The sequence below is a fragment of the Ictidomys tridecemlineatus genome, chromosome 6 (assembly GCF_052094955.1).
Source record: "Ictidomys tridecemlineatus isolate mIctTri1 chromosome 6, mIctTri1.hap1, whole genome shotgun sequence".
Lineage (NCBI taxonomy): Eukaryota > Metazoa > Chordata > Mammalia > Rodentia > Sciuridae > Ictidomys > Ictidomys tridecemlineatus.
In genome coordinates, this window is record NC_135482.1 from 64,396,718 (window position 1) to 64,410,685 (window position 13,968).

A 13,968-nucleotide genomic window follows, 5' to 3' on the forward strand; every position below is an offset into this window, starting at 1 on the left:
TGACTATCAGGGGAAAAAGTAGTTAATACTTAACAATAGTGGTGGGATAATTGGTTAAAATTAATAAAAAAATATTTCCCTCTCTGATACTTAAATGTAAACAAAACTATCTTTAATATTCTAGGGTGGAAAAAGATAGGAAACTTACTCTACTTTAAAAAGGAGAACATTATTGGTCAAAACAATACATAGAGAGGAGGAAACCAGGTACAAAAGGGAAAAGATATCTATCAACATATAGAAAGTAAAAATATTATACAGATTTTTGATTGTTTGTTTATTTGTGTGATATTGGGGATTAAACATGGGACCTCTTGCCTACTAGGGAAGAAATCTACAGCTGAGCCACATACCCAGCCCTCAGGGTGATATAATTTGGATATGGTTCAAGTGTTTCCCCCAAAGTTTTATATGCTGGAAGCTTGGCCATCAGTGTAGGTATGTTGAAAGGTTAAAGAATTTTCGGGTGGGGTGCTGAGCATTGAACCCAGGGGTGCTTTACCACTGAGCTACATCCCCAGTCCTTTTAACCTTTTTCTTCAGATACAAGGTCTCACAGGGTGTTTAGGCCCTGGCTAAGTTGCCGAGGCTGGCTTTGAACTTTCAATCCTTCTGTTTCAGCCTCTTGAGTTGCCGGAATTACAGGCTTGTGATACCATGCCGCATGATAGAATGATAGAATCTTTAGGAAGTAGAGCCTAGTGGAAAATAATTAGATCTTTGGGGCACACCCTTAAAAAAGGGATTCATATATTTTTCTAGAGACCCCAGTTAGTACTTCCTGATTGTTAAGTCTTAGTCTGGCCTCTATATTCTGACTTCCTGGCCTTTTTTTTTGGTACTGGGGATTTAATGCAGGGGCACCATTACCCCCTGAGCCACATTCCTAGCCCCACCCCCACTTAATTTTTTTTCTTTTTGGTACTGGGGATTGAACGCAGGGGCTTAACCACTGAGTCAAAGATCCAGCCCTATTTGTTTATTTTTAGTTTTGAGACAGGGTCTCACTAAATTGCTTAGGACCTCGCTAAGTTGCTGAGGCTGGTGTCAAACTTGCAATCCTCATGCCTCAGCCTCCTGAGTCGCTGGGATTACAAGTGTATGCCACTGTCCTGGATGGCTTCCTGTGAGCCCTTTTGCACAGCTCCCACCATGAAGCTATCTACCATGTTGTGATGTGGCCACAAAGCTCTCACTCACTGTCACCATGCTCTTGAATCTCCAAAGCTTTGAGCTAAATAAACTTATTTTCTTTTTAAAACATCCAGTCTTGGGGCTGGGGATGTGGCTCAAGCTGTAGCGCGCTCGCCTGGCATGTATGCGGCCCAGGTTCGATCCTCAGAACCACATACAAACAAAGATGTTGTGTCCACCGAGAACTAAAAAATAAATATTAAAAAAAAATTCTCTCTCTCTCTCTCTCTCTCTCTCTCTCAAAAAAAAAAAAAAAATCCAGTCTTAGATATTTGGTTATAGCAACAGAGAATATACCAAAACACAGGATATATAAAGAATTCCTGTGAATCAAAGAAAAAAATAACCCAACAGAAAAATAAAAGGAGAAGACTGTCAGAATAGTGCACAGATTGCATGCCCCAACCTCAAAATATAAGGAACTGCCTCAAATCCCCATCTAGGATAATAATTCCCTGCTTCACAAGTCTCAATTTGAGCACTCTAGCTTTGGTGTTGGGAGGGAGTCAGATCAGAAGCTGATGCTTCCATGTCAGGAACAAGTTCTGGTTCTAATTTATCATCTAACACCTAGCCAGACTCACCTAGCAACTCAGCTGATTGAAGAATAAATCAGGATATCTTAAAGAATAGCCTTACTGTTGGCAAGGAGGGAGGTGGGGGAAAAGATACACTCATATATTGTTGGTGGGATTGTAAATTGGCACCACCACTATGAAAAGCAGTATGAAGATACCTCAGAAAACTTGGAATGGATCCAACATTTGACCCAGCTATCCCACTCTTTGATTCATATCCAAAGGACTTAAAGTCAGCATACTACAGTGATGTAGCCACATAATGTTTATAGCAGCTCAATTCACAATAGCTAAACTATGGAACCAACTTAGATGCCCTTCAAAATAGATGAATGGATAAAGAAAATGTGGTACATGTACACAATGGACTGCTACTTAGCCTTAAAGAAGAATGAAATGATGGCATTTGCAGAGAAATAAGCCAATCTCGCCAAACCAAAAGCTGAATGTTTTCTTTGATAAGTGGATGCTAATCCATAGTGGGCGGGGAGATAGGGAAGAATGAAGGAACTTTGGTTTGTGTAGAAGGGAGTAAAGGAAGGGGTAGGGTTGTGGAGATGGGAAGGACAGTAGAATGAGACAGACATTATTACCCTATATACATGTATGATTACACTACTGGAGTGACTCTGCACCACAGACAGCCAGAGGAATGAGATGTTGTGTTCCATTTGGGTACAATATGTCAAAATACATTCTACTGTAAAATAAATAAATAAGATTGAGTCCCCCCTACACACACACAAGAGTAGGCCTTACATAGCATCTGCCTAATGGAGTATATGACCCAGGAAGAGATAGATCAGAAAAAAGATCCAGGAGTGTGTGATCTGTACCACAAACTTTGTTTATGAGAATCCAATTTGATTTCTGTCATACATATGCACATCTATCACCTGGACTGTACAGATGACTGCTTGATAAGATTCTTCAGGTGCTCCTTCTGCATGGAGCCAGTTGATGCAGCACTGCTTTCTTCCTAAGACTAACTGAAACAATCTCTCATGTTTAACTTCAAGTGAACCATCACTTTTGGTGGTTTTGAACTTTTATCACTGAGCCCCAAAGAGCCAGGGATTACAAATTAAGATCATGAACAAAAGTTTCCTAAAAATTACTGGATGGCTGAAGATGTTGAGGAAAGTATGTGATATTTTAGAAACAAGGGAGAAAAGTAGGATGGTATTTTTATGTAAAGTCTTATCTGGGTGTTTAAAATATAATTGTATTTAGATATTTTTTAATATTTATTTTTTAGTTTTAAGTGGACACAATATCTTTATTTTATTTCTATGTGGTGTTGAGGATTGAACCCAGCACCCAGCGCATGCCAGGTGAGCGCGCTACAGCTTGAGCCACATCCCCAGCCCTAGTTCTTTTTTTTTAATATTATTGTATTTTTCATATTCTTACTTTGTTTATTTTTATGTGGTGCTGAGGATTGAACCCAATACCTCACATGTGCTAGGCAAAGAACTCTGCCACTGAGCCACAACCCCAGCCCTAGATCTTGTTATTGCTCTGGTACACAGAAATTGTGTAGTGGTTATTTTTCCTTAATGAAATAACTTTCTTCTCTCCTCCCAAATTCTTTTATGAAGTTACTGGCATTTGGGTCAAGGTTTTATTAAAAGCTACATTTTATAACATTGACACAAAAAGTTTTTAACTTGTTTGCACAGTTCTTTTTTTCCATTAGAAATGGAATTCATTGCCTTAGGTCTTTTTAAATGGTGTACTATTATCATTAGGGCTGGCTCCATGCTTGAAAACCAGTTTATTTATATCTTTCTGTAGTTAGAAAACAGAATTCAAAGTGATCTCCTAGCTTTTAAGCAAGCTGAGATGTACTATCATTTATCTATAAAAAGAAATGAATTAATGTGTCAACAAATCAACTATAGGAAAGTGGGTTTAATATACAAAACTTTATTTTCACAAAATAAGTAACATTTCTTAATATTTCATGAGTTATAATAGAAATTAAAATCAAATCTACAATTAGATACCATAACACATCCAACAGCTTGGCAAAAAAACTTCTTTTTTTTTGTACAGGGGATTGAACTCAGGGGCCCTTGACCACTGAACCACACCCCCAGCCCTTTTTATATTTTATTTAGAGACAGAGTCTCACCGAGTTGCTTAGTGCTCACTTTTTGCTAAGGCTGGCTTTGAATTTTTGATACTCCTGCCTCAGCTTCCTGAGGCACTGGGATTACAGTAGTGCATCATTGCATCCGGCTCAAAAAAAAAAAAAAAAACTTTTTAAATCTAATAATATCATGTGTTGGAAGAAATGTGAAACAACAGGGATACTTACACTTTGACATGCAAGTATGAACTGATATGACTACTTTTTCTAATGTTAATCATATACACTAAAAACACTATTGAGAAGAAATTTAATGTTAACTATATGTAACATTAAATTTCCTATAAACTATAATATAAACAGTAAAAAGAGATACGTGGAGTAAATTTTAATAAATTTTTAAAATTTTGTTTTCGTTGTACATGGACACAATACCTTTACTTTAATGTGCTGAGGTTCAAACCCAGTGCCCTCCATATGCGAGGTGAGCACTCTACCACTGAGCCACAACCCCAGCCACCAATTAAAAAAAAATTTTTTTTAGTTATACATGGGCACAATACCTTTATTTTGTTTATTTTTATGGGTGCTGAGGATCGAACCCAGGGTCTCACACGTGAGAGGCGAATGCTCTACCGCTGAGCCGCAACCCCAGCCCTGCCCAGCCCCAAATTTTAATAAGGGTATTGAAGTCAGAGAAAAAACCCTTACCCACATTCTGGCCTGGTTGGAAGAATGGAGTGAGTTTTTATAAGTGACAGTTAATGAAAAAGAGAAGAGAAATGTAAAATTTAAATAATTAATTAGACTGAAGATGAAAAGATTAGGATGTTACTCAACATTTAATCAATACAAAAATTATTGATGGGGCTGAGGCTGTGGCTCAGATGTAGTGCACTTGCCTGGCATGTGTGAGGCACTGAGTTTCTCAGCACCACATATAAATAAATAAATAAACAGATAGATAAATAGATAAATAAATGTTTATCGATAACTAAAAAAATTATTTTAAAAAATTATTGAGATATAAAAGTGATTTCATTCTAGACATTTGAAACCCATTACGTATTTTGTACTTAGTGTATATCTCACATTGAATAATAGTTTTTCATCAGAAATATTTGACCTGTATTTATATATTTTATAAAATTTACAGTTGAAAAAGATTCAGATGCCAAAATTCTCCAAATATACTTAAAAAAGTTTTCTGATAAAATAATCAAATATGGCCAGATGCAGTGGCACATACCTGTAATCCCAGCAGCTCAGGAGTCTGCAAGTTCCAGGGCAGTCTCAGCAACTTAACAAGACCCTGTCTCAAAATAAAAAAATAAAACGCACTGGGAATTGTGGTTCAGTGGGTTCATTCCCAGGTACTTAAAAAAAAATATATTGCTTGTAAGGAATTAAAGTTAGGATATAATAGGGCTTCAAATCCAATGCTCTTTCCATTATATCATAACATTGCTAGGATGATGAAGAAGAAAAAAAATTTTTTTTGAAAAGGGAAAATCTGAGACCAACAGTAAAGATAAAACTAGCAAGACTTTAATTGGACAGCTTTATTATTTACTGTTACTGGCATGCTAGGAAAAAAAGTGATCAAAGCTTATCTTAAAAACTAAGAATTTATTAATGTATTACTCATTTTTATTCTTACAGGAAATTAATATGCAGCTGACTGACATACTGAACAATGTGCAACGGATAATAACCCGATATACTCCTGATGATCTTACCTCACTAACTGAAAGGAGGAAGTCTCTCATAGAATATAAGAGAAAAAGAAGAACCGAAGTTTTGGAGAAAGTGTCTTCTTATTCTAAGGGTATTGAAGTTAGAGAAAAAACCCTTACCCACATTCTGGCCTGGTTGGAAGAATGGAGTAAGTTTCTATAAGTGACAGTTAATGAAAAAGAGAAGAGAAATGTAAAATTTGAGCAATTAATTATACTGAAGAAGAAAAGATTAGGATGTTACTCAGAGAATGGTAGTCCTCTGTTCCAGTAAGAACAACACAAGAAAAATATAGGCTTATTCACTTATTACTAACTATTCCAAATTCTTTAGGTTTTTTTTTTTTTTTAAAGGCAGTACTGGGGGTTAAACCCGAGGGCCTTGGGATCACGCAAGGCAAGCGCTCCACCACCAAGCACATTTTAGTTAATTTTAAGGCAGGATCTCATTAAATTACCCAAGGTAGTCTGTGAATTTGCAAGAGGCTAAGAGCTGGGATTAAAGGTATGTCCCACTATAACCAGCTTTCTTACTTTTATTAAAAAAGACCAGCATCCTCCTGCCAAGTGTTCTCATGTTTAACTATTCCTTCACCTTGAACATTTTCCACCAAATAGCCATGACTCATTCCCTGCTTAACTATCATTTTAAAATGAGGTATTCTCTGACCATCCCCATTTCCTACCAACTGGCATTCTACATTACCCTTTTTCTTTTTTAATTTTTGTTTATAAGATTAGTATCTGCCATACTAAATAACTGATTTTCATTTTTATTTTTCATCTGTTCCTTTCCCTAGAATATAAGTAGTTTGAAGTCTTGAATAATACATGACAGAGCAGACATTGATGGAATTAAAGAATGAATAAGCTAAGAATACAAAAAAAAAAAAGAGGCTTTAATTTGGCTGTTAAGAACTAATGCATTCATGTTTTAGATACTTACTTCCCTGAGTCAGGAAAATAAGCTAAGACAGACACTTTTCTTTTTCCATAGGTACTGGGGATTGAACCCAGGGATGCTCTACCTCTGAGCTACATCCCCAAAACTTTTAAAAATTTTTATTTTGAGTCAAGTTCTTGCTAAATTGCCCAGCTGTGCACTTGTGATCAGGAGGCTACTCAGCCTCATGAATAACTGGTATTCCAGATGTGTACCACCACACCCAGCTCCAAATGGACACTTAATAACCTGATTCAGATTTTTATATCCAATATTTCCTATTTATCCTCTGTTCCAAGTTTTGTTTTTTATAATTTCTTCAGAGAAAAGGCTAAGAATAACAAGTTCAAAATAACTATATCTCAACGTACTAGTATAGAGTAGCCACCTAATATTACAAGAGCATGTAATTATAATTATTTATCTTTTTTGCACAAAAAAAAAACCTTTTTTACTCTCTTCAAGGTGGCATTTTGTCTGAGATAACTGCAATGGATATTGATGAACATCACCACTGGATAGCACAAATGCAGATGTTACCAGAAATGCTAAAAGCAATTGAGAACAATGTCAAGACACTGTATAGAATCGGTATAATTTTTCTTGAAGAAAGGAGGAAACAAAAGACTAGAACACGTAAGGGTACTTTAGTGACTTTGGAAATAGAATTTGACGTTTTTTGAAAATACACCTTTATTGAGGTGTAATTTCATACTGTAAAATTCATAATTGCATAATTATTTTCAGTAAATATACATAGTTGTGCAGTGATTACCATGATCCAATTTCAGAACATTTCTAGTATCCCAACCACAGCACCAGACAACCACTAATCTACTTTCCCTCTCAATAAATTTGCTTTTCCTGGATATTTCATATGAACAGAATCATATAGTATGTGGTATTTTATGCTTTCAATTAGCATAATGCTGAAAAACCTTCAGGGCTTATTGATAGTCTCTTCTATTGCTGTTTGTATATGGTTTTTTGGATATAGCACATTTTCTTTCTTTTTTTGGTACTGGGGATTGAACCCAGGGGTGCTTAACCACTGAGCCACATCCCCAGCTCTTTTTTATATTTTATTTAGGGATAGGGTCTCACTGAGTTGCTAAGGGCCTCTCTAAATTGCTAAGGCTGGCCTTGAACTTGGGATCCTCCTGCCTTAGCCTCACTGGGATTATAGGCATTTGCCAATGTGCCCTAGCACATTTTGTTGCTCCATTCACCAGTTGATAGACATTTGGTTTGTTAATGGCTTTTTTGAATAATGTTGCCCAAAACACACAAACAAGTTTTTGTGTAGGCATTTATTTTGTGTACATATCCTAAGACTAAAATGGCTGAGTCATGAGGTAAATTCAATTGTTTTCCAAACATTCCCATGAGCAATGTATGAGAGTTTCTCTATATCCCCAACACTTGCTATTGGCTATCTTTTTAAAAAATTATTTTTAGTTGCAGATAGACACAATACCTTTATTTATTCATTTATTTATTTTTATGTGGTGCTGAGGATCAAACCCAGTGCCTCACATGTGCTAGGGAAATGCTTTACTACTGAGCTACAACCCCAGCCCTTGTCTGTCCTTTTTTATTATAGCATTCTAGAAGTAGATATGAAGTAGTATCTCATAGTTTGTATTTCCTTTAACAACTAATTATGTTGAACATCTTTTTATATGCTTATTAGCCATTCTTATACCTTTTTTTGGTGACATGTCTATTTAAACGCTTGCCCTTTTTCACAGTTTATTTTTAACTGATAAATATTGTACATGGTTAAAGGGTACCATTCAATGTTTCCACACACATAAACAATGTGTAATGTTCAAATCATGGACTTGCCCACATTCATTATTGAATTTTATAATTTCTTTCCCTCCCTCCCTTCCTCTCTCTCTCTTTCTTTTGTTGTATAATTCTCTCTCTCTCTCTCTCTCTCTCTAGAGAGAGAGAGAGAGAGAGAGAGAAATATATAGAGAGAATTGTGTGTGTGTATGTATATACACAATTTTAACAAAGCAATTGCAATATATATATATATATATATATATATATGAAAATTTTTTAAAAATCTGTCAACAGCCTTTATTTTATTTATTTATGTGCAGTGCTGGGAATTGAATCCAGTGCCTCATGCATGCTAGGCAAGCACTCTGCCACTAAGCCACAACCCCAGCCCTCCCTTTTAAATATTGAGACTTGTTTTCTAGTCTAACACATTGTCTCTCCTGGAGAATGTTCCATGTGTACTTGAAAAGTAAATATACTCTGTTGTGGGGCAGGGTTTTCCAAAGTTGGTTTATATTATTGTTCAAATCTTCTCTGACTGATTTTCTAATTGTTCTATCCATTATCATTTGTTTATTTTTTTTAGGTGTAGATGGACACAGTACCTTTATTTTATTTTTTTAATTTTTATTTTTTTAATTTTATGGGGCTGAGGATCAAACCCAGTGCCTTATACATGCTAGTGAGCACTCTACCTCTGAGCCACAACCCAGCCCCTATTCTATCCATTATTAAGAATGGGATATTGAACTCTCCTACTATTATTGTTGATTGCCTGTTTCTCCTGTTAATTTTGTCAGTTTTTGTTTCATGTATTTGGGGGCTCAGTTGTTATGTTCATATATGTTTATAATTTGGGCAGCTTCCTGAGGAATTGGCCCTTTATTGTTATAAAATGTGTTCCTTGTCTTTACAATCATTTTTCTTTTGTCTTAAAGTCTTTTTCATTTCATATAAGAATAGTCTCTTCAGCTTCTAGGTGATTACTATGCCCAAAGCACATTTAACTTTCTTCTTGTTGTTTTAAATCCTGTTTCTTTTTTCCTTTTTTAAAAAAATATTTTAGTTGTAAATGGACACAACAGCTTTATTTTATTTTTTTATATTGTGCTGAGGATCGAGCCCTGTGCCTCCCCTGCGCTAGGCAAGCGCTCTACCACACAGCCACAACCCTAGCCCCACATTTAACTTTCAACCTTTTTGTGTCCTTAGACCCAAAGTGTGTCATTTGTAGTTAGATTTTGTGGGACTTTTTTCTTTGAATACATCTGATAATCTCTGATTTTTGGAATATCGAAAACATTCATATTTAATGTAATTGTTGATGTGGTTGAATTTGTGCCTGCCATTTTGCTGTTTTTCTGACCATTCTTTTTTTATTTTTATTTTTTGCAGTACTGGGGATTGAATCCAGGGGTGTTCTACTACTGAGCTACATCCCCAGACCTTTTTAGTTTTTGAGACAGGACCTTCTTAAATTGTCCAGGCTGGGCTGGGGATGTGGCTCAAGCGGTAGCACGCTCACCTGGCATGCATGAGGCCCGGGTTCGATTCTCAGCACCACATACAAACAAAGATGTTGTGTCCCCCGAGAACTAAAAAATAAATATTAAAAAATTCTCTCTCTCTCTAAAAAAAAAAAAAAAAAAAATTGCCCAGGCTGGCTTTGAGTTTTGATCTTCCTACCTCATTCTCATAAGACTATAGACCATATATGGATTATAGATGTATACCACCATGCCAAACATTGTTCCTCTATTCATTTATCACCTTCTGTGTTCAACTGATAATTTTTACACAACAATTTATTTCCACTCTTTTACTCTACCTTTGGAGTAATTTCCTTAGTGTTTGCTCTAGGTATTGCCGTATACAGTAATTCCACTTCTCTGTAGCTTTGCTCTTTGCTATTTCAGTTACTTTTGTAACTCATCCCTTTATCTCTCTCTGCTATATATCCACCCATAAGTCACTTGGTCGCCTAGTTGGTAATCATACTGAAGTCACAGTATCATAGTGCTTAGGTTAAAGTAACCCTCATTTTACTCAATACTGAGCCTATTTAGGTCATGTTTGCTTAATCCTCCTCCTCCTCCTCCTCCTCCTCCTCCTCCTCCTCCTCCTTCTCAAAGTGCAAGGGTAATGATGCTGGTAATTTGGATATGCCAAAGAGAAGCTATAAAGTATTTTTCCTTTAAGTAAAAAGGTCAAGGTTCTTGAATTAGTCAGGAAAGGATAATAATTACATGCTGAGGTTGCTAAGATCTATATAATAATGAATTTTCTATGAATCATGATAAAGGAAAAAAATTCACGCTAGTTTTGCTCTCATACATCAAACTGCAAAAGTTACAGTGAATGATATGCTCAGTCATCACCTTCCTTCATCTTATCACATAAACATTATATCATCTCACATTATAGCAAGAAGCAATTCCCAATTTTCTTTGTAATTTGCAATTCAACATGATGTTGAACATCTTTCCATATGTTTATTATATCGTCTGTATATCTTGTTTCTTACTATTATTATTATTATTATTATAATTATTATGTGTGTACGTGTATCTATGTGTTACTAGGGATTGAACCCAGAGATGCTCTATCACTGAATTATAGTCTCAGCCTTTTTATTTTGAGATAGAGTCTGGCTAAGTTACTGTGGCTGGCCTCAAACTTGTAATCCTCCTTCCTCAGCCTTCTGAGTTGCTGGGATGCAGGGTTCCAGACATGTACCATCACACCTGGCTCTTATTTTCATTATTTGAAGAATAGTTTTGCTAGCTGTAGAATTCTTGGCTAAGTCTTTTTCTTTCATCATTTTGAACATGTCACTCTACTGCCTTTTGGCCTCCACTATGTCTGATAAAAAGTGAGTTGCTAAATTTACTGTGGTTCTTTTGTAGTTCATATGTCTCCCTTGATGGGAATAAGTAATTTTTTTCTCTTTCTGGTTTAAATATTTTCTCTTTGACTTTCAACAGTTTGAGTATGAGGTATGTAGATATGTTAGCCTATTTAGGAGTTCACTGAGCTTCTTGAATTAGGAGATTAAATATTTTTCATCAACTGTGAGATGATTTTGTCTTTTTAATTTTTTAAATTCTTTTCTGTGACTTTCCTCTCCTCTTCTTCTGGAACTTCTGTTACTTGTACATTGGTATGCTTGATGATTACCCCTATAGTCTGAATATTTGTGTCCCTCCAAAATTCTTACACTGGAATTTAACCCCCAAGATGATAGTAGTAGAAGGTGGGGCCTTTGGTAGTGACTGAATCAGAGGGTTGTGAATGGGATTAGTAACCCACAAAAGAGGCTCAGGAGAGATCCTTTACCTCTTTTATCATGTGAAGTTGTTGTGAAAATGCAGTTGTCTATAAGGAAGTAGGCTGTTAACAGACACCAACTCTTACTTGAGCATGGACTTCCAGGCCTCCAGAACTTTGAGAAAAACATTTCTGTTGTTATAAGCTACCCAGTTTGTAATATATTTTTAATAGCAACCTGAACAGACAGTGTCCCACAAGTCCCTGTGGCTTTGGTCACTTCATTCTTTTTCTTCTCTGCCTTTCATATTGGATTATCTCAATTAGTCCAGCATTATATTTGCTGAATATTTTTTCTTCTGTCAGCTCAAATATGCTTTTGAGGTGTTCTGGTGATTTTTCATTTTAGTTATGTACTTTTTTGGGGGTGGGGGATTGAACCCCAGGGGCATTTTATCACTGAGCTATATCCCCAGCCCTTTTTATTTTTAATTTTGAGACTTAGCAAGAGCTTGCTAAGTTGCTAAGGTTGAACTTGTGATCCTCCCATCTCAGCCTCATGAGTCGCTGGAATTACAGGTATGTACCATCATGTCCAATTAATTGTGTAGATTTTATTTTTTAAACAATACCTTTATTTTATTTATTTATATGTGGTGCTGACAATCGAACCCAGTGCCTCACACATGCCAGGCAAGTGTGCTACTGCTGAACCCCAGCCCCAGCCCCAATAGTGTACTTTTTAACTCCAAATTTTTCACTTGGTTTTCAAATTTTCATTTATTTATTTTTGCGGTACTGGGGATTGAACCTGGGGTGCTTTACTACTGAGCTACAAAAGAGGCCTTTTTATTTTTTTTGGGGGGGGATAGAGTCTCAATAGCCTCAAAATTGAAATCCTCCTGAGTTGCTGGGATTATAGATGTGTGCCACTGAGAAATCCATATCTTTATTGATATGCTCTATTTGATGAGAATTATCACCACATTTTCCTTTTATTTTAAATATGGTTTCCTAAACTCTTTGCATAAATTTATAATTGCTTTTTCTGAAGTCTTTTTTTTTTTTTTTTTTTTTTGTGGTAAGTCCAGCATCTGGGCCCTCTCAGAGACTATTTTAATTGACCCCTTTTTTCCCCTTTGTACATGTCACAGTTTCCATTTTCTTTGCATTTTCTTTTCCTTTTTTTTTATATTGACAACTAGGTGTTTTAGATATTACATTGTAGCAATTCTAGGTTCTAATTCTCCCTACCATTCCAGGGTTTGTTATTGCTGCTTTGTTTTATGTTTTAGTGACTTTTGCCTGTACTAGTTCTATGAAGTCTCTCTCTCTCACACAATGTGAAGTCACTAACATCTCTAGTCAGTTCTTTTTATTTATTTATCTATTTATTTTTAAATATGTATTTTTATAACTTTGTTTTATTTATTTTTTTTAACGTGGTGCTGAGGATTGAACCTAGCTGCCACTGAGCTACAGCCGCAGTCCCTCAGTTCTTCTTTGTTGCTCCTTTCTTTGTCTTTTTAAGCCCAAATTCCTATGGTTATCCTTGGGTCAGTATAGCTTATTGGTTAATAAATTCTCTGCTAATCACTGATCCAATAAGCCCTCTTCTCTGTAAATAAATTTGTGTATAGTTTAGGGATTGTTTGACAATCACCCGCCATTGTTCCCACCTGATCCTTAGCTCCAAATCAAGTCATTCCCTTAGACAGTAGAGCTGTTGGTCCTCACAGTAGGCCTGACTCTGGTAGAACTTGAGGCCATGGATCTGGGGTTGGGGTGGTTGGGGATGGAAGTAGCTCCAGGTTATCAAACCACCACTTTTTTTTTCTTGAATAAATGCATCTCAATTTGTTGTATATCTTTGGTCAATTTATAAAGTCCAAAAATGATTGTTTTTACACCTTTGTCCAGTTTTATCATGGCTTTTAGGGGAAAATTTTTGTTGAGTTTATCACTGAGTCATTCTGGAAATTCCTTCAATGTTTGTCAGTTGATTTATGGCCCTTTGAAAGAATTAAAGTTAGGGGCCTGGGGATGTGACTCAGTGGTAGAGCACTTGCCTATCATGCGTGAAGCAATGGGTTCAATCCCCAGCACCACATAAAAATAAATAAATAAAGACATTGTGTTCATCTACAACTAAAAAAAAAAAAAAGAAAAAAAAAAGAAAAGAAAAGAAAGAAACAAAGTTAGCTTTGATTCAGAAAAGGTAAAATAAAGACAGAACCCAAGAAAGAAAATGGAGTCCCTCTCCTCTCTGAGAATACCCATATTCTTCCTTGAGAGTGTCCCCTTTTCTCCTTTCCCTTCCCTTCTACTCTGAGTGACATGTATGAAATCTTCCTGACTTGA

The 13,968-nt window shown here is 36.0% G+C and overlaps 1 protein-coding gene and 1 pseudogene across 1 annotated transcript in view; both read left to right on the forward strand.

Annotated features, from left to right (window-relative positions):
* Nucleotides 1–13,968, forward strand: part of Fam186a (family with sequence similarity 186 member A) — a 60,035-nt gene that overhangs the window by 16,083 nt on the left and 29,984 nt on the right. Inside the window, exons 2-3 of the mRNA XM_078015848.1 lie at nucleotides 5,530–5,752; nucleotides 7,012–7,182. Of these exons, the coding sequence (XP_077871974.1) occupies nucleotides 5,530–5,752; nucleotides 7,012–7,182 (394 nt within the window). The remainder of the gene's footprint in view (nucleotides 1–5,529; nucleotides 5,753–7,011; nucleotides 7,183–13,968) is intronic.
* LOC101969958 (RING finger protein 11 pseudogene) lies at nucleotides 1,591–2,755 on the forward strand (annotated as a pseudogene).